Source organism: Schistocerca nitens, chromosome 5 (assembly GCF_023898315.1).
Source record: "Schistocerca nitens isolate TAMUIC-IGC-003100 chromosome 5, iqSchNite1.1, whole genome shotgun sequence".
Lineage (NCBI taxonomy): Eukaryota > Metazoa > Arthropoda > Insecta > Orthoptera > Acrididae > Schistocerca > Schistocerca nitens.
In genome coordinates this window covers 824,851,319-824,872,946 of record NC_064618.1, presented here as the reverse complement: position 1 = coordinate 824,872,946, position 21,628 = coordinate 824,851,319, and the positions used below count along the sequence as shown (strand labels likewise).

The following is a 21,628-nucleotide window of genomic DNA, read 5'->3' as shown; positions in this document are numbered from 1 at the left end:
GATTAGACCATAATTTCAACCAGAATGGCACAGGATTTGACAGCTCAGTTGAAGAGAATGTGCTGTCTTGAAATACGAACATCAACAAAAGTAAAACTAGGGTAATGGAGTGAAGTCTAATTGAATATGCTGAGGCTGAGGGAATTACATTAGGAAAAGACACATTAAAAGTAGTATGTCTGCTGTTTGTGCAACAAATTATCCAACAATGGCAGAAGTAATGATGATGTAAAATGCAAACTTGCAATAGCAAATAGAGATTTCCTGAAAAGCAATGACATGTCAACATCAAACACAAATTTGCATATTATGTAAATACTTTAGGATTAAAGGAGACCATGCACTGAAAAGCAGAAGCACTGGGTCACTGATAGGCACACACTAAAAAAGGAAAAGTTGCTACCTCTCTCTCTCTCTCTCTCTCTCTCTCTCTCTCGCTCTCGCTCACACACACACACACACACACACACACACACACACACACACACACAAGAAGCATAAATGCACCTATGCTCATACACAGTGCCATCTAGACTGACAGTGCCAATGTTATTTTGTGGCAAGTGGGCTGGTTGTGGTGGGGATAGTGTCAAGTGGGGTGGGTAGAGGGGGGAAGGAGGTGGGAGTTAAGATGATGGAGTGGAGGAAGATGGCTAGCGAGTCAGAGGGAGTTCGTTTGCTAGCTATGAATGTGGGAGGGAGGAGTGGTAGGTATAGTAGCAGTAGCCAGAGGGAAGCGACATATGCTGAATGCCACATGGGTCCAGGGTTTGGGAGGAAGTGATAGATGGAGGAAGGGAAACTATTGGGTGGAGGGTGTGGAGTCAGTGGATTATCTGAGACTGAGGTCAAGATGATCATGGTTGCAGAGGATGTGTCGTACAGACACCACCTACCTGCACACTTCACTTCAGAGAAGCTGGTGGTGGAGGAAAGGATCTACATGGTTCAGGTTGTGTAGCAGCAATTGGGCACATTGTGCTCAGCTGCATGTTGTACCACCGGATAGTCAACTTTGTTCTTGACAACAGTTTGGTGGTGGCTATTCATCCTGGCAGACAGCTGTTAGATAGTCGTACCACCATAAAAGACTGTGAAGTATTTGCAGCAGAGTTGGTATATGACAAGGCTGCTTTCCAAGGTGGCCCGGCCTCCGATGGGGTAGGATAAGACCATGACAGGTCTAAAGTAGGAGGTCCTTGGTCGGTGGAATGGGTCTGCCACATGGGATGATCCCTGTGGCAAGGGGTTTGGAGTGGGAGTGGCATAGGGATGGACCAGAATGTTGTGTAGGTTGGGTGGGGAATGGAACACAACTTTAGAAGGAGTAGGAATTATCTTGAATAGGATATCCCTCATTTCAGATGAGAGATAATTAAAGCTTTGGTGAAGGATATGGTTCAGTTGTTCCAGTGCAGAAAGATACTGGGCGGCCAGGGGGGCACTCCTTTGTAGCTGATTCTTGGGGGTCGTGGGAGGAATGAATGTGTATGAGGACTAGGTTTTGGGGAGGTATTACCTGTCTGTGATGGGCTTGGTGAGATTTTCAGCATACTCAGCAAGGCAGTTGTTTTCACTGCAGATACACTGTCCCTGGCAGCCAACAGAATGGGAGGGATGTTTTGGTGTAGAAGGTATGACAGCTGTGAAACTGGAGGTACTCTTAGTGGAAAGAGGTGTGGATGGAACCATCAGTGAGTAGGTCAGTGTCTAGGAACACTGCACATTGAGTACAGGAGGAGCAGGTAAAGTGGATTGGAGAAAAGGTGTTGAAGTACTGAAGGAAGGTGTATAGGGTAACTTGGCCCTGAATCCAGATCATGAAAATGATGTCAATGAACCTGAACCAGACGAAGGATTGGAAGTATTGGGAGGCTAAGAAGGTTTCCTCTAGACATAACCTGAAATCAGATTTTGACCTAATCACCCTCCCTGCAGACCAAGGCTCCACCATTGTTGTGATGAGTTGCAGAGACTACCTGATGGAAGGCCCCTGCCAACTGGCCGACTCCTTCACCTACAAGCTCTGCCAGAGTGATACTATCCCAGAAGTCCAACATTTGTAACCTCCAATCCCTACCAAAACCCACAGTATCTTCCCAGAACCTCTCACCTCAGTTCATCTCCCTCCTCTCCCCAACAACACCCCCACATCTGCCTTCTGCATGCTCCCCAAAATCTACAAACCCAATAATCCTGGACTCCCCATTGTAGCTGGCTATTGGGCTACCACATAAAGAATTTCCACTCTTGTTGACCAACAATCAATTGCCCAAAACCTAGTCTCCCACACCAAAGACACTAATCATCTCCTTCACCAACTGTCTGCCATCCCCACATCTTTACTCCCTAAATCCATACTCACCATTGTTGATTTCACCTCCCTATACAATAACATCATCAAGCCCATGGCCTTGCCACTATCAAACACTATATCTCCCAACATCCTTCAGACTCCAAATACACCACCTCTTTCCTTATACACTTTACCAATTATATCCTGAGCCACAACTACTTTTCCTTTGAAGGGAAGGTTTACAAAAAAATCTGTGGCATGGCCACTGGCACCTGCATGGCAATCTCCTATGTCTCCTATGCCAACCTGTTTATGTGCCGTCTAGAGGAAATCTTCCTAGCATCCCAAACTCCCGATCCCTAGTCTGGTTCAAGTTCATACATCTTTGTGATTTGGAGTCAGGGCCAAGAGATCCTATCCACATTCTTTCACTACCTCAACGTCTTTTCTGCCATCCACTTTAGCTGGTCCTCTTATATCCAATGTGCAACAGTCCACAAACATATTTTCCTTGCCATATCCTCTCCCTCCTACCCCCCCCCCCCCTCTCCTTCTCTCTCTCTCTCTCTCTCTCTCTCTCACACACACACACACACACACACACACACACACACACACACTCTCCTCTCACATGGCAAGAAACAATCTACAAATGAGTGCCCCCTCACCACCTAGTAACACCCTGGACTGGATCTCTCATCCTGCACTGAAACAAGGGACTCCTACCCAAGGTACTTTCTACCCCTCCTAAAGTTGTGTTCATTGCCTGCACAACCTACACAACATCCGGGTCCATCCCTATACCACTCTCACTCCCAGGCTCTTGTCTGCCCAATCCACCTACCCAGCATCTCCTACTCCAGTCCAGTCACAGGCTTATTTTACCCCATTAGAGGCCAGGCCCCCTGTGAAAGCAGCCATGTCATATACCAACTTTGCTACACACACTTCATGGTCTTTTATGGTTGTATAACTACCAACCAGCTGTCTACCAGGAGGAATGGCACCACCAAACTGCTGCTGAGAACAAAGTTGACCAACTAGTAACACAACATGCAGCTGAGCACAACATGCTCAGTTTCAATGGCTGCTTTACAACCTGAGCCATGTAGATCCTTTCCTTCACCACCAGCTTCTCTGAGCTGCACAGGTTGGAGTTGTCTTTAAAACGCATCCTCCACCCCTGTAATTGTCCTGGCATCACTTTCAGGTAATCCACTGTCCCTGCACCCTTCACCTAACAGCTTCCCCTTCCTCCATCATGTCAACCATCCCAATTGTCACAGAATAAGTCCATTAGCAAGTTTTCCTTCTCTTGTATGTGCCTATTGACAACTCAACACTTCTGCTTTTTGGTGAGTGGTCCCCTTAATTCTAAAGTATTTACCTTCAACAATAACTTTCCTACAACAAATACATATATTATGAGGTCTTTTCTCAGTGTGTTTGTGTTGTGATAAATAACAGAGGGAAGAAGACAACACAAGAGTTTGAAAAGTGGTGCTGCCAAAGAAGGAATCTGAAAATAATAGAGGTAAATCGGATACTTAGGACAGGTATATTGTATTGAATTGAGAGAAAAGAAATGTATGGCCCAATTTGTGTAAAAGATGAGACTGGTTGACAGGAACATCCTGATGCATTAAGGAATAGTTAATTTGGTACAGGACGAAAGTGGGAAGGGGAGGGGAGGGGGGGCAGGGGACAAAAGTTGTAGAGGGAAACCAAGACTTGATTATAGTAAAGAGGTTTAAGTGAATGGAGATTGTAATAGCTATTCAGAGATGAAAAGACTTGCACAGGATAGACCAGCAGGGAGAGTTGCATCAAAGAAGTCTTCAGATGGAAAACTGCCACGACAATGATGAGCAGCACTGAACATATTTGCCCCTAATAAATTTCCTAGTTGTACTCTGAGAGACTTGTTAACTTACTTACAGCTCTGAAGAATATCTTATTTATACAGTATCATGAATGAAAAAAAAGAGGATGAAAAATTTTAAAAAAATGATTTTATACCTGTAACTGTATTACTTCAAGAACAACATATTGCTGCCCATCTTGTCCTTCAACTGCCATCATTTCTGATTCACTATCTTCATCATCTTCATCCTCATCCTCACCAGCCATTACTTCAACCTGCTGACCATCAATGATCTGAAAAGAAGAAAACGTCCATGTTTCAAAAACATTATTAAAAAAGAAGTACTGATAGTCAGTAACAAAGACTCTACTAAAAGCAGGTTTCTCAAAATATAGTGAAATTTTAACAAATAACTGGAGCACAATAAAAATTAAATATGTTTTAGAAATGCTAACCTGGATTTTCTTTTGACGTCCGAGTTTGAGAGCAAGAGCTTTTTCTTGCGCTGAAGACTCAGGATCGTGTACTGCCATGTGTCGTATGAGATTCCCTTTGTGCCTGAAAGGTCGGCCACATTCTGGACATTCATGCGTTTTTTCCCGTGGAGGTGGAGGAACATAGTTAGGGTTGTGATAGAGATTCTGATGTCGCCTCAGAAGCTGCTTCTGCCGAAATGACTGCAAACACAAATTAATTTTTTCCCCATTCTGAAAGATAATGAACTACATAATTACCATTGAAATTCAGTTTCATGAAATAAAACAAATGACTACTGAGCTCAAAAAATGCCACCTTGTACTGCAATAAAATGTGTGCTGAAACACAAGATTTCAAATAAAAGTCAGTACAAAACAAAAACTTATGTTTCCAAAAGTTACACACACCTATATTTAATATTCATACAAATAGAAAGATCTTGTGTCTAGTAATGGTTACATCCCTATTTGATTTTTTTTTTTTTTTTTGCATACTCATTAGCTACACAAGTGTGGCATTTAAATTGCTAAGATGATTTTTAAGAACTTTCAGTGAACAACAAATAGACATCTCCATTGATGGCCTCTCCTTGCCCCATATAGAAAACACTATTAAGCATGCATTCATATTTTTTAGGCCGTTAACATCTCTTTCAAACACTAACTGAGGTCAAAATGTCAGTTTCATACTCATTCTACAACATTTCAACAAAAATTGTGCAAATGATCAGTGGAACATGGAAATAACTTACAAATTTTAATCTGTCACAACACATTAATCCCAATGTAATACAGAAATTAATCAGGTTTAGCTTTCTTGTACAGTGCCTTAATGAATTGATCACCAGCAAACATCTCAAGATTTTTGAACAAAGATGTGGAACAATTTTGTTTTCACAAAATAATGTCATGTTTTATCTCTACAAATTAATAAAAATGGTAAACCTCTTGAATGCTTTTTATGCAAATAGTGACAGCTTTTCTTTCATAGCAATTTCCTAGCAGATTCTCTGTTATGTTTGATGCCAGTACTGGAACACAAATTCTGCAGTAAGTTTTAAGGTTGTGTTTGTTACATTCTTGACCTCTGAGTGAGCACAATGCATTGCAGAACAAAGATAATCAGTACAGGTGAGTTCAGTTATTGGATAGGACTATTCAGTGATAACTCTTAATCAGACAATTGGTTGAGCTATGGAGTACTGAATATCACACTAGGGAAACTATAGGCAGTGCCATTTTTGCTCCTATTGCATGCAGAACATGCTTCTTGGTTTGGTAACAGAGAAGGGTATTATAAACCTGCCTTGTAAATGAAATGTAGCTTTGCTATATGAAACTGAAGCACATGCACTGACTTTCAAATCTTACATGTATGAAGAAAACAATATACACTCAAGCAGTGTTAAGTATATAAATATTTTCTAAAGATTGTTTTGACTTTTTTGTTGTGTCACATCTTTTCTGTTTGCACTGGCATGCAAGCAATGTTTGCTCTATCATCTGATCAATAAAAAGCAACCATCTTTCATAACAGAATAGGATTTCAGCAATAAACTGTCAATTGTTGCAGATCAGCTGTTCAAACGGTCACTTATAGTAATTCATGTTGAAATTAAGCACACAAAATGTTTCAAAATATTCTTAAAAATTACAACAGGTTCTTGCATACTTACTTGATCACACTGATCACACTGATAAGGCTTCTGATCTGTATGTATAAGCATGTGAGACTCCAAATGTCGATGGGAGATAGATGCGTATGGACAAAGATCACATTTGAAGCACTTCTCTCCCTCATGCGATTTATTATGAATCTATAAACATATATAGAAAAATACTATGTGTTACTTAATTATTCAAAATATCAATCTTAACTGGTACAGGATACTACAATTATGCATAAATATCTGATGCTTCTTCCACACAAGAAACACAACCTAAAGCAAATTTATATCAAACTTTCAAACCAATTTTATAAATGAGTACTATTCACAGTCTACCTTTTCAATCTAGCTCATATTTTCCAAATACATACTTTCTCACAGCTTCACGGTAGACTAATCAGTACCCAACCCTGTATATAGTTTTAAGAAGCACTTTTATTTAGGCACATCTCTTTCAGGGATGCATTTTTTTTTTTTTTTTTAAAGGAGAAAAAATTGGAAGAAGGAAAGAGACAAAAATAATGGAAGACTGATATAAAATATACAAATGTGTCCCAAACCACAAAATTAATTTTTCCATTAGAACATGGGGAAACAAGGGTCTTTGACTGTCTGGAAAAGCTGCCAATTTCAGAAAAAGAAATCCTATCAGAGCCTTTACCGACAGACAATATCCTAGCCAGCTGAGTCTCCCATGCCATCTGCTCCTCATACATACTAACAAGCCACTGACCAGCACTCCTCTCTGATCACCCAGGCCTTGAAATGCACAAATACATCATCCACCAGGGCTGTGACTACTTCGTCATGCACTGAGATGAGGGATACCCCACCCAAAATCCAACCCACATTCTCCAAAACAATGTTCTGCTGCCCACCCAGCTACAAAACATCCTTGTCCATCCCTCATCTAATCCTACTCCAAATCCTGCACCTTATGGGTAATTCCTTCACGGGTGGCCCAGGTTAAAGACCTATTCCATACATCCACCCGCCACCACCTACCACGGTCCAATCCCAGGCATTTCCTGCCCAATACAAGGCTGTGTCACACAAAAAAGCAACCATGTTACACGAGGTCTGTTCAAAATTCCAGAACTTTGTCCACAAAATTTTTCTACATTTATCTTTTACTTATTGTGCATGGTCTTTGAAATACTCTTATTCACAATTGATACACTGCTCTCAACACTGTTTCCACTTTCAAAAGCAGTCTCAGTATGCCTCTTGCTGTATAGTGCGGACCGCCATCTGCTAATTTTCTTTTATCTCGTCTATCGTTGCAAATCTTTGTGCTTTCAGTGGGGTTTTCAACTTTGGAAAATAAAAATGCCTGAAGGGGCCAGGTCTAGAGAGTACTGAGAATGAGGCAGCACAGTATTTTGTTTTTTGTACAATAGTCACACACCAGCAGGCTCGAATGTGCGTTATTGTGATGCAAGAGCCACGAATTGTCTCACCACATTTCAAGCCATTTCCTTCTCACATTTTGTCGCAGGAGTCACAACACGTCCTGACAGTACCACTGATTAACAGTTTGTTCCTGTGGCATGAATTCATGATGAACTAATCCTTCAAAGTCAAAGAAAACTATCAGCATGGCTTTGACATTTGCCTGACCTGACAAGCTTTTTTTGGTCTTTGAGAACCTTTCCCAACCCATTGTAAAGATTGAACCTCGGTCTCAACATCATAACTGTAGACTCACATCTTATCATCCGTTATGATTCTTTTAAGGAAAATCTCGTTCTCATTTCTGCGATCCAAAAGCTCTTCACAGATCGCGAGGAGAAGGTTCTTGTCTTCTTCTGGAATCTGTCAAACAGTCAGTCTTAGATTGGCATGTACAATTTCGTTGTCATTTTTGACATGAGCATCGGTAGGCATCAAAGGGCATCCTGAAGGATCATCTTTAACTTCCGTCCAACCATTTTTAAACTGTATGAACAATCTGTAGCACCAAGTACAGCTTAAGTAGTACTCACCACTGTATGCTACCTACATCATTTGGTGTGTCTCCGTAAAGGTCTTTCTGAGTTTCACACAAAATTTAATGCAGATGTGTTGCTCCTCTAACTCTGCCACCTTGAAATTCACAAACTGTGTGACACAATGTTCTATCAATACAGCACTGAACAATAACTAGCAGACATACTACAATTATAGTTTTCGGCCATTAAGGCCTTTGTCAAAATAGGCACACATACACACATTCAAGCAAACGCAACTTGTACACATGACTGCAGTCTCAGGCAACTGAAACCACAATGTAAGCAGCAGCACCAGTGCACGACGGGAATGGAAACTGGGTGGGGCTAAGGAGGAGGCTGGGATGGGGAGGGAGAGGGATGTATGGTGGGGGTGCCGGACAGTGAAGTGCTGCAGTTTAGACGGAGGGCAGGGGAGAGGTGGGGAGGGTGGGGGGAGAGAGGGGGGGGGGAGTAGTAGCGGAAAAGGAGAGAAATAGAAAGAAATAAAATGACTGGGTGTGGTGGTGAAATGATGGCTGGATGGGTGAGGACAGTGACTAATGAAGGTTGAGGCCAGGAGAGTTATGGGAGCGTAGGACGTATTGCAGGGAAAGTTCCCACCTGTGCAGTTCAGAAAAGTTGGATTGGTGGGAAGAATTCATATGGCACAGGCTGTGAATCAGTCACTGAAATGAATGATATCACGTTTGGCAGCGTGTTCAGCAACAGTCAGTCCACTTGTTTCTTGGCCAATGTTTGTCGGTGGCCATTCATGAGGACAGACAGCCTGTTGGTTGTCATGCATGCAGCACAGTGGTTGCAGCTTATATTGTAAATAACATGACTGGTTTCACAAGTAGCCCTGCCTTTGATGGGATAGGTGATGTTAGTGACTGGACTGGAGTAGGTGGTGGTAGGAAGATGTATAGGACAGGTCTTGCATCTAGGTCTTCAAAGGAGAAGTAATTGTGGGTGAGGATATAGTTGTCATGGCAACTAGGAAGGAGGTTGTGGGTTTGGAATCCATAGAGCGTTGAGGAAGGTAAGGCCATGAGTGTTAGTGTACAGCGAAGTGGCATCAATAGTGATGAGCAGGGCACCGTGTGGTAAAGGGACAGGAACTGTGGAGACTCAGTGGAGAAAATGATTGTTATCTTTTATACAGGAGGGTGGTTCTGGGTTCTGTATTTATCCTCCCAATCTTGTACAAAAACAAATCTCCCATGCCTTATGTTCCCAGTCTCCTACCATGTTCCAAAGTCCCACCGTCCGGCCACAGAGGGGCATTCCCCTTGTAACACAGTACCACCCAGGACTGGAGCAACTGAATTACATTCTCAGCCAGGGTTTCGATTATCTCTCGTCGTGCCCTGAAATGAGAAATGTCGTGTCCACTAACTTTCCAACCTCTCTTACTGTGGTATTCTGCTGTCCACCGAACTTACGCAATGTACTCATCCATCCTCACACAACCCCTTCTCCCAATCCCTAACCTCATGGCTCATACCCCTGTAACAGACCTAGATGCAAGACCTGTCCTATACATCTTCCTACCACCACCTACTCCAGTCCAGTCACTAACATCACCTATCCCATCAAAGGCAGGGCTACTTGTGAAACCAGTCATGTTATTTACAATCTAAGCTGCAACCACTGTGCTGCATGCATGACAACCAACAGGCTGTCTGTCCTCATGAATGGCCACCGACAAACATTGGCCAAGAAACAAGTGGACTGACTGTTGCTGAACACACTGCCAAACGTGATATCATTCATTTCAGTGACTGATTCACAGCCTGTGCCATATGAATTCTTCCCACCAACCCAGCTTTTCTGAACTGCACAGGTGGGAACTTTCCCTGCAATATGTCCTACGTTCCCATAACTCTCCTGGCCTCAACCTTCATTAGTCACTGTCCTCACCCATCCAGCCCTCTCCCTGTTCCCATTCCAGCACTACACAGCCATCATTTCACCACCACACCCAGTCTTTTTATTTCTTTCTATTTCTCTACTTTTCCGCTACTTCCCCCCCTCACCCCACCCCGCCCTCCCCACCTCTCCCCTGCCCTCCGTCTAAACTGCAGCACTTCACTGTCCGGCACCCCCACCATACATCCCTCTCCCTCCCCATCCCAGCCTCCTCCTTAGCCCCACCCAGTTTCCATTCCCGTCATGCACTGGTGCTGCTGCTCGCAGTGTGTATGTGTATGTGTGTGTATTGTTGACAAAGGCCTTAATGGCCAAAAACTAAAGTTTCTTTGGGAACATGCTGCAAGGTTAACAATAAACAATCAAAGGCTATAAAGTGTTACAATTGTGGGAAACTGGAGCCTGTAGTTAGATATTGTGGTAACTCCGAAAAGAACACCAAGGTAAGATAGATGCAAACACCCACCAGGGTGGAAGAAACTAAGAGACTTTAGGATTTCTGTTACCACTGTGATTAACCAGGGCATACAGATGCAAAATGTATCGAGATACTTATATGTTAGAGGTGTGGACATAAGTCACAGGGATGTTGGACTCCGAAATGTTATAAATGTAATATGTACGGGCACATCGGGTCCAAGGTAAAGAGGAGCTGGGAAAGACTCTGGGGAAAAATATGGGAAACTAAACAGGTGGTATGTACAGCAGTCACGTGTCATCAGAGTCAAGTGGTCAAAAGTTACGGTAAATAGATTATGAGGCAGAGAATGAGGTAATGAGGGCTGATGCCAAAGAATTAGGTAAAGAGTCAAATTTTCTAACAGATAAACAAGCAAATATCAGTTTGATTAAGGAAGAAGCTATGAAATGTACACGGAGCACTTAATAACCATGAAGTTTGAACACTGAAAGATGTCACACATGGAACAATGAGCACACTTGGAACGGCAACACAACATTTAATTTTAATTGGGAAAGTCTTAGGACAGTACAAATTCCATGTTTTGTGAAAGGGGTCAGGCATCCCTAATAATGTTTTGGTACGGAAGGATTTCCTAAAAAGACAGAGAGCAGTCATTACCTATCAACAAGATGGCTAGAGGTCAACTGTTGTTGACAGTATCCGAACACGAGGCACTGAGAGAACCAATGGAACTGTGAGAGGCTACTGGTAGACAGTAGCCATCAGGAAGATAAGGGGATGATTAATGAGACATCAAAAGCGTACAAGGGGAAGAGGGAATGGAACAAGTCAGGTCAAAGTAATCTGAAGTGAAAGAATGTTGCCAGTGAAAGTAACAGACAGAAGAGGCTGTCTGGTGAGAGGCACCTGGGGTGACACACCGAAGGGAAAGCGAACTTCGTGGTTAGGCGGGAACAATCAGGCCACAGGAAGAAAAGCTAATGAAGATACAAATATAGAAACATGGGATTATTTTGGAAGGCAAAGAAGTACTAAAGGGGGTATACATTCCAGAAGCTCAAGTACGAACTATATGAGGATAGTGCATTATCAATTCTTGAGCACAAGCAATGAAGAGTGTGATGCAAGTTCTGTCCATTTAATTATGAGGCACTATGCAAACAGCAACAGTAAGAAGGGACAGGCACATAAATATATGAATTGCCTTGCATATGTCCGAGATGCTCTGCAAACAGGGCACCTAAATGAATGAAACATTCTTGGTTTTTAAAAACGGCATCAATTCGAATAAAATCCTTGAGCTTTCAATGACCATCTCCGCCATCGTCGTCAGGAGTTCACTGACTGCAGGGCCTACTACGGTTTCTCGCTTATATAGGCATGATGACATCATCAGTAGCCAATCAGATAGACACAATATGACGCATGGGCATAAGTCGATCCGGGCAGCTATAGCGGAGCTATTGCCCGTGGCAGCACCGCTGACGTAAGGTGGCGCCAGGGGCAGGGGCCACATTTGAAACTGCCGCTCCCACATCAAGCACCTGTCTTTGCTTTCTTTCGATGCCCAACGCCTGCCCCCAGCTGAGTGCATACCCCTAGTCTCTGTTGAAGCCGTTGTTGTTTAAACGAATCTTGGCCACTTCCTTTAGAACGAAGTCCCAATATGTAGCTGCAGGAGTCAACACTTTTATATTTTCGAACTGTGTTTTATGTCCACTTTCTAGGCAATGCTCCGCTATGGCCGACTTGCCAAGCTCGCTTTGTTTTATATAGCACTTGTGTTCAGTACAATGCTCCGCAACCATGCGAATTGTTTGTCAGATATACATGCTGCCACGTTCACAGGGTACACAATACACGCCGGACACTCGAAGAGCAATGTCGTCTTGAACAGGGCGCAATATATCTCGTATCTTGGGGGCGGGCTGGAACACTGGTCTTAGCCCATGTTTCTGCAGTAAACATCCCAACTTACTGCTAGTTGCTCCACAATATGGCAGGAATGTAGTCCGTTTGGCCTCTTCTACTGATTCACCAGGTGTCTTTCGTCGGCGGCCCTTGAAAACGTTAGCGATGTCTCTCTTGCTGTATCCATTTTCCCTGAAAACACGCTTTAAGTTCTGCAATTCAGACTGTAGGTGGTAGTCGTCAGAGATAATCTTGGCTCTATGAACCAACGTGTTCATGACTGCTTTCTTGTGTACAGGGTGGTGGAAACTATTGGCATTCAAGTATCAATCAGTGTGCGTTGGTTTCCGGTACACTGAATGACCAAGCTGGCCTCCTGCCTTCCGCTCAACCAAAACATCCAAGAATGGTAGCTTGCCGTGCTTCTCCATCTCAACACTAAATTTAATGTTGGGATGGACACCATTCATGTGATCGACGAGCTGCAGTAGTGTATCTTCACCATGAGACCATATCAGGAAGGTGTCATCAACGTATCGTAGAAAGCAAGACGGCTGTAATGTCGCAGTTTGCTGAGCCTGCTCCTCAAAGTGCTCCATGAAGAATTTTGCAAGTGCTGGAGACAGTGGTGATCCCATGGCTGTGCCGTCCATCATCTCATAATATTCATTGCAGTACAAAAAGTAAGTTGTCATTAGGACATGATGGATCAACTTAATGATTCCAGATAGAAAACGTTGGGCCAAAAGATCCAGCATATCTCGTATTGGCACTCTTGTAAACAGTGACACAATGTCCAGGCCAACCATCACGTCATTTAGGCCTATCTTCATTCTCTTGAGTGTTTCAACAAATTTCTGTGAGTTGACAACATGGTGTTCACAATGTCTCAAGTTTGGTGCTAATAATCCTGCCAGATGTTTAGCAAGTCTGTAGGTGGGCTAACTGATTGCACTAACAATGGGCCTCAGAGGAACACTTTCCTCGTGTATCTTTGGTAATACAAAAAAGCCTGGGAGGTCTGGTGGCACGAGGTGTTAATTTCTTCACCACTTCATCTGGTAAACCAGAATCCTTTAATAACTTCCCTGTCTTTCGGACAATGGCCTGCAAAATATTGTTTGGGACCTTGGGTGTTGCAGATGATGCATATTAGAAGATGAAAATTAATATGCCCAAGATATATAAAGAGGAAGTGGTGGTGTCAGGGACACACACACTGGTTTGAATTGACACAGCATTCAATTGCCACAAATGTGCAATTGCTTGAGAACGGAATGACGAAACTGGAACAATTCATCATATACTCATTGCAGACTACAGATCAGGTTTAATGAGAATTGCAGCCCTCATAATGATCAATGAACAACTCCTACAATTAAAAACCCTATTTAGTAAAATAAGCACAGAGTATGAACAATTAGTGGCACAATAGTCTGTGCTTGGGAAGGCATTCTCATACCACATGTTATAAATGCAGTACACATTATTAAGGCTAATAATTAGGGCTAATTCAAGATAAATTAAGGGATTTGAGATTACCGGTACACCTTCTTCCTGTTTTTACACTTGATCTGTATTCAGTTTTGACAGGCTATCCACTAGGCCACTTTACTACTAAAGACGAGAGTGGCGCGATGGGGAGTTTCCCTTATAAGAAACTGTATATGAAGTTATTGCCTGAGCAATTGGAATGTAAGTAGAGCGACATGAGGAAGAAAATATATGTAAACAAAGTCTTTTTATCAATGTACAAACAATAAGACTGTGAAGTGATGTTATTAAAGATAAGCACACACCCAACAACTGTACCAAGAAAATGATTTCATTTGATAGAAGCTAACTGAAACATTTAAGTGCCAACAAATGGTTATAAGTAGTTCCTAGGGAAGAAGATATGCTGATCTTGTGTAATACAAATCTATCTGAAGGCATTAAACTAAATAGAATAGGAATAATTAATATTTGGAAGAACTGCAAAGCGTACAGATCATGCATATACATTTCAGACAGCCAAAGTGATTCAGACAAATCACACCAGCAGATGTGTAATGCCAAATGAAGATATGAACGTAGATTGTTGTGAGGAAATTGATCCAACGCAGCAACGCTGTAAGATTTACCCCTGAAGCATAAGATTTACCCCTGAAGCGCACACATTAAATCTAGATGACTTAAAATAGTGGGCAAAAGGTTCCAGGAAACTGATAAATTCACAGATAAAGAATGAACAGAAAGAGAATCAGAGAACAGGGTGCAAACTAGTCCCACTGCCACATATATGGAAACAAGTCTAACTATAACATTTATCAAAATCAGTTCATTCTGGAAACTTAACCCACACTATGTCTACGCCATTATCCACAATACTCTTTCCTCCAGAAGTACTAGTCTTACAAGTTTCACAGGAGAACTTCAGTGAAGTCTGGAATGTAGTATATGAGATAATGACAGAAATAAAGCTGGAAAAGCCAAGCCATGAGTTTAAGTAAATGCAATCAACAACATAACAAGAGAATCAGCTTCATTTTTCAAGGAACTCAACAGAATAGGAGGAGTGACCCATGAGCATACTCTTCAGTTTTGATTTGAAAGCATAAGGAAGTCATTTATATAAATCTGCCAGGAAGTTTAACAACAATTATTGAATCTTTGTGTTGTTCCAAATGTTGTAAATATTTGTTTAAGAAATTGTTAGATGAATCTGGAGGAGGTAACTATTGTCATTCCAATAGTATGAGGATAATTGCAGCAGACAGAACCAACTATGTTGCCTTTACAGACGGGGGGCAGGGATTGGGGGGGGGGGGGGGAGGGGGACAGATATATATATATATATATATATATATATATATATGGTAGTAGTGATACACGAAATAAATCCTAAGGATACAGATGACAGGAGAAAACTGAAAATATTTAGCATGTAATTGTTTCTTTTGTATGGATTATACAAGACAACATGTGCATCATTCAGGGTTAGTATAAGCAAGATATGAAAGATTATCATTTATTAATGGCACTGGGGGGGGGGGGGGCAATGTCATGGCCATTGAATATTTTAATTCTCAATCATGCAATCAAGTGTGAAAGATTCAGTCAAAACCTCCAGAAGGAGCTAGGCAAGCAGCAATGGCTGTGTGCTCCACTTACAAAAAGCAGACATAAAGAGAAAGTGTTATACCTGAGAACAGCAGCTGTACTGGGATAAACATTATGAGGCCATGGGAAGCCCAGATATATGACCTCACTCATTCATCTTAGAACATTTTGATCAGGAAGTCAGTCTATCAGGAAGAAGCCAATAAGGACACGCAAAGACGGAATACTCTGGAAGCCGTGAAAAATAATTGGTACTATAGGGAAAGTGGAAGCAAGATACAATACCCAAGTGAGAAAGGCCTTGGCAAGGTATATAAAAATGTAGGATCAGAATCAGCAAGGCAGTCACCTTCATGCAGTAAAAGTCGAGACACTCAGATGGTAGCAGGTACAACCGTAACTACAACTGCTGGAGCAGTAGAACGTCATAAGAAGACAGTAATAAAGTGACAAAGAAGACAAAACTGATAGATAAGTAGCAAATGTATTGTTGTTGTTGTTGTTGTTGTTGTGGTCTTCAGTCCTGAGACTGGTTTGATGCAGCTCTCCATGCTACTCTATCCTGTGAAAGCTTCTTCATCTCCCAGTACCTACTGCAACCTACATCCATCTGAATCTGCTTAGTGTATTCATCTCTTGGTCTCCCTCTACGATTTTTACCCTCCATGCTGCCCTCCAATGCTGAATTTGTGATCCCTTGATGCCTCAAAACATGTCCTACCAACCGATCCCTTCTTCTAGTCAAGTTGTGCCACAAACTTCTCTTCTCCCCAATCCTATTCAATACCTCCTCATTAGTTATGTGATCTACCCACCTTATCTTCAGCATTCTTCTGTAGCACCACATTTCGAAAGCTTCTATTCTCTTCTTGTCCATACTAGTTATCGTCCATGTTTCACTTCCATACACGACTACACTCCATACAAATACTTTCAGAAACGACTTCCTGACACTTAAATCTATACTCGATGTTAACAAATTTCTCTTCTTCAGAAACGATTTCCTTGCCATTGCCAGTCTACATTTTATATCCTCTCTACTTCGACCATCATCAGTTATTTTACTCCCTAAATAGCAAAATCCTTTACTACTTTAAGTGTCTCATTTCCTAATCTAATTCCCTCAGCATCACCCGATTTAATTTGACTACATTCCATTATCCTCGTTTTGCTTTTGTTGATGTTCATCTTATATCCTCCTTTCAAGACACTGTCCATTCCGTTCAACTGCTCTTCCAAGTCCTTTGCTGTCTCTGACAGAATTACAATGTCATCGGCGAACCTCAAAGTTTTTACTTCTTCTCCATGAATTTTAATACCTACTCCGAATTTTTCTTTTGTTTCCTTTACTGCTTGCTCAATATACAGATTGAATAACATCGGGGAGAGGCTACAACCCTGTCTCACTCCTTTCCCAACCACTGCTTCCCTTTCATGCCCATCGACTCTTATAACTGCCATCTGGTTTCTGTACAAATTGTAAATAGCCTTTCGCTCCCTGTATTTTACCCCTGCCACCTTTAGAATGTGAAAGAGAGTATTCCAGTCAACATTGTCAAAAGCTCTCTCTAAGTCTACAAATGCTAGAAACGTAGGTTTGCCTTTTCTTAATCTTTCTTCTAAGATAAGTCGTAAGGTTAGTATTGCCTCACGTGTTCCAACATTTCTACGGAATCCAAACTGATCTTCCCCGAAGTCCGCTTCTACCAGTTTTTCCATTCGTCTGTAAAGAATTCGCGTTAGTATTTTGCAGCCGTGACTTATTAAACTGATAGTTCGGTAATTTTCACATCTGTCAACACCTGCTTTCTTTGGGATTGGAATTATTATATTCTTCTTGAAGTCTGAGGGTATTTCGCCTGTCTCATACATCTTGCTCACCAGATGGTAGAGTTTTGTCAGGACTGGCTCTACCAATGCCGTCAGTAGTTCTAATGGAATGTTGTCTACTCCCGGGGCCTTGGTTCGACACAGGTCTTTCAGTGCTCTCTCAAACTCTTCATGCAGTATCTTATCTCCCATTTCATCTTCATCTACATCCTCTTCCATTTCCATTATATTGTCCTCAAGTACATCGCCCTTGTATAAACCCTCTATATACTCCTTCCACCTTTCTGCCTTCCCTTCTTTGCTTAGAACTGGGTTGCCATCTGAGCTCTTGATATTCATACAAGTGGTTCTCTTCTCTCCGAAGGTCTCTTTAATTTTCCTGTAGGCAGTATCTATCTTACCTCTAGTGAGACAAGCCTCTACATCCTTACATTTGTTCTCTAGCCATTCCTGCTTAGCCATTTTGCACTTCCTGCTGTCGATCTCATTTTTGAGACGTTTGTATTCCTTTTTGCCTGCTTCATTTACTGCATTTTTATATTTTCTCCTTTCATCAATTAAATTCAATATTTCTTCTGTTACCCAAGGATTTCTATTAGCCCTCGTCTTTTTACCTACTTGATCGTCTGCTGCTTTCACTACTTCATCCCTCAGAGCTACCCATTCTTCTTATACTGTATTTCTTTCCCCCCATTCCTGTCAATTGTTCCCTTATGCTCTCCCTGAAACTCTCTACAACCTCTCGTTCTTTCAGTTTATCCAGGTCCCATCTCCTTAAATTCCCACCTTTTTGCAGTTTCTTCAGTTTCAATCTGCAGTTCATAACCGAGACATTGTGGTCAGAATCCATATCTGCCCCTGGAAATGTCTTACAATTTAAAACCTGGTTCCTAAATCTCTCTCTTACCATTATATAATCTATCTGATACCTTTTAGTATCTCCAGGATTCTTCCAGGTATACAACCTTCTTTTATGATTCTTGAAGCAAGTGTTAGCTATGATTAAGTTATGCTCTGAGCAAAATTCTACAAGGCGGCTTCCTCTTTCATTTCTTCCCCCCAATCCATATTCACCAACTATGTTTCCTTCTCTCCCTTTTCCTACTGACGAATTCCAGTCACCCATGACTATTAAATTTTCGTCTCCCTTCACTACCTGAATAATTTCTTTTATCTCGTCATACATTTCATCTATTTCTTCATCATCTGCAGAGCTAGTTGGCATATAAACTTGTACTACTGTGGTAGGCGTGGGCTTCGTGTCTATCTTGGCCACAATAATGCATTCACTATGCTGTTTGTAGTAGCTAACCCGCACTCCTATTTTTTTATTCATTATTAAACCTACTCCTGCATTACCTCTATTTGATTTTGTATTTATAACCCTGTAATCACCTGACCAAAAGTCTTGTTCCTCCTGCCACCGAACTTCACTAATTCCCACTATATCTAACTTTAACCTATCCATTTCCCTTTTTAAATTTTCTAACCTACCTGCCCGATTAAGGGATCTGACATTCCACGCTCCGATCCGTAGAACGCCAGTTTTCTTTCTCTTGATAACGACGTCCTCTTGAGTAGTCCCCGCCCGGAGATCCGAATGGGGGACTATTTTACCTCCGGAATATTTTACCCAAGAGGACGCCATCATCATTTAATCATACAGTAAAGCTGCATGTCCTTGGGAAAAATTACGGCTGTAGTTTCCCCTTGCTTTCAGCCGTTCACAGTACCAGCACAGCAAGGCCGTTTTGATTAATGTTACAAGGCCAGATCAGTCAATCATCCAGACTGTTGCCCCTGCAACTACTGAAAAGGCTGCTGCCCCTCTTCAGGAACCACATGTTTGTCTGGCCTCTCAAGAGATACCCCTCCGTTGTGGTTGCACCTACGGTACGGCCATCTGTATCGCTGAGGCACGCAAGCCTCCCCACCAACGGCAAGGTCCATGGTTCATGGGGGGGGGGGGGGGGGGGGGCAAATGTATTACAATATTCAATATACTTTCATGTTTAGTGTTAAACAATGGCACTTGGTCTGTCACAATTAGATAGGGTTTAGTATTAAATTGTTAGAAGGAACAAGTAGGCTGCAAAGTTCTTGTCTTCTGTGATACACACTAGGCAGCTGATTGATTTAGGAGAAGAAAGAATGAGAAACAGTAATTGCACTTGTCTCTGAATTAGGCACCACAGTTATTGCATCTAAAGTTGGGTTTCCACATGCAACAAAGTGATGCCACTTGGTCATCACTCGAGTGGCATCACTGAAGTTGTATTTCACAGTATGCAATCGTGTCCCATGTTCTGGGAATACACATAATCTGGATTTATGATTCTGCTGACCATTTTGAACATGGATCCCTATGACCAGCAGATCTTGATTCACTGACATAGCACCGTTAAGCGGTTTATTAGTTATTGGATCAGACAACGAATACTGGGCTCCATGTTCTGAGATAATTAGCTCTTATGACTTAGTTACATGTCGTCAGAGGATGTGGTTTTCAGTACTTCCAGTTATTACCTGATAATAAAAATATTAAATATAGCTGAAGCAGCTTCTAAGTCCCCAAGATTATAAGTCACAGCTGTGGTTGCCCTGTCTAAAACGTTTTCTGCAACAGGTAGAATGGTAGAATAGCTTTTCGTGCCACCTCCCCCCCCCCCTTCCACCATCTGTCACAGTATCCTAATTTCCTGCTCAGACCCTACGCCCCTTCTGCACTCATTTCTCTACCCTATGCTCCTACTCCTGTGACCTAATTGCCCTAACCTATTACCATGAATTCTACCAGCCCCGTAACTGGCAAACTAATATACTATCAAAGGGAGATCCACCTGTGAACCAACATATCTTGCACCACCTATTATGTAAACACTGTTCAGCCCTCTAAATTGTTATGACAACCACCAAGTAATCAGTTAGGATGAATGTGCATTTACAGAGAGTGTATAAAGATAACACACAAAATCCTGTTGCAAAGCAAGCTCTACAGGGCCAACACAAGGCACGTGTGAAACATGCGGCCGCACGGGGCGGCAGTTTCCAAGGGGCGGCAAATCTGCCGCCCACCCCTCTTTTTTTTTTAAAACTCAACATTCATGCCGAAGAGGGGATTCGAAATCAAACCTCAGAGGGAGCGGCTTCGGGAACTGTGGCATGGCACCTCGACTACCTGCCGGCCGCCTCTGTTGAACAAGGGGAGGGAGGAGGACTAATTTCTTCCTCGCCACTGTGGCAGCGCTGTCGTGCTTACGCCGGAGGAACAGAAAGGGGGAAGCAGTCTGACGTACATGCCAGTATTCTTATTTCTTACGAGTGGAGTGCTGCCAGCCTGTTAATTTTGCTAAGCCCCTCAATGGCAGTTTCCAAGTGTTTTATTCTTCCCGCATTATGGACAAAAATGACTGAACATTACTACAGTCAAATGTGTCCAACACCTACAAATGGCTAGAAGTATTCCGAATGGGTAAATACGCTGCCAGTAATTACAAGGGATAAAGACATTTCTACTAAGCCGGACATAAGTTGGGTTTTGATGTATTTTTGAAAATTTTTGCTATCCGTTTCTGAGTGATAGTGGAACGTTTTGGTTTTTGAACCACGAAACACCTGTCTCCGCCAGCATGAACAACAATTAAACTCTGACCGGCACTTTTGTTTGACAATACTACTTGCACACTATCACTTTGCCAACATTTATTTACTGTATTATGTGTGTGAATCCATGTTTCATCTTAGTAAACTACTGGTCGCTTTGATTCTGATGAAAACCTGAGAAAGTATGGTCTTTTAGCAACAATGCCCTCTCGTCAGCACAAAACAAAACGTTAATTTTGACACCTTCTAAAACAAAAATGCATAGACAGAACATTGCTTCTAAGGGTTTCCTTGCTAGTTTTGAAGCTCACTTCTGTTTGACAAAAGTTGTGCAGTTTTCACGAAGTTCGTATTTCTTTCTATTGTTCGTAATACCATAGAAATTGCTGCCTGATAATACATTTATCCATATCATCGGTCACATACTTATTGTGAGCTTCTTGCTTGCTTCTTGAGCACTAGTTTAACCGTAGCCTCGCTGTACCTCATCACATGACCTAGTTACTGGCACTGCCGCGTCACCACTTCACCTTTCCAGGCAATAGGTATTATT

At 42.1% G+C, this 21,628-nt stretch overlaps 1 protein-coding gene across 10 annotated transcripts in view; it reads right to left on the bottom strand.

Moving 5' to 3' along the window:
* LOC126259791 (transcriptional repressor CTCFL) overlaps positions 1-21,628 on the bottom strand; it is a 149,528-nt gene that overhangs the window by 61,581 nt on the left and 66,319 nt on the right. For 9 of the 10 annotated variants that reach the window (XM_049956799.1, XM_049956801.1, XM_049956805.1 and 6 more), the window contains 3 exons: positions 6,313-6,453; positions 4,616-4,867; positions 4,316-4,453 (listed from right to left, as the gene is read on the bottom strand). In XM_049956799.1, the coding sequence (XP_049812756.1) occupies positions 4,316-4,453; positions 4,616-4,867; positions 6,313-6,453 (531 nt within the window). The remainder of the gene's footprint in view (positions 1-4,315; positions 4,454-4,615; positions 4,868-6,312; positions 6,454-21,628) is intronic. The other variant, XM_049956807.1, reaches the window with a different exon arrangement.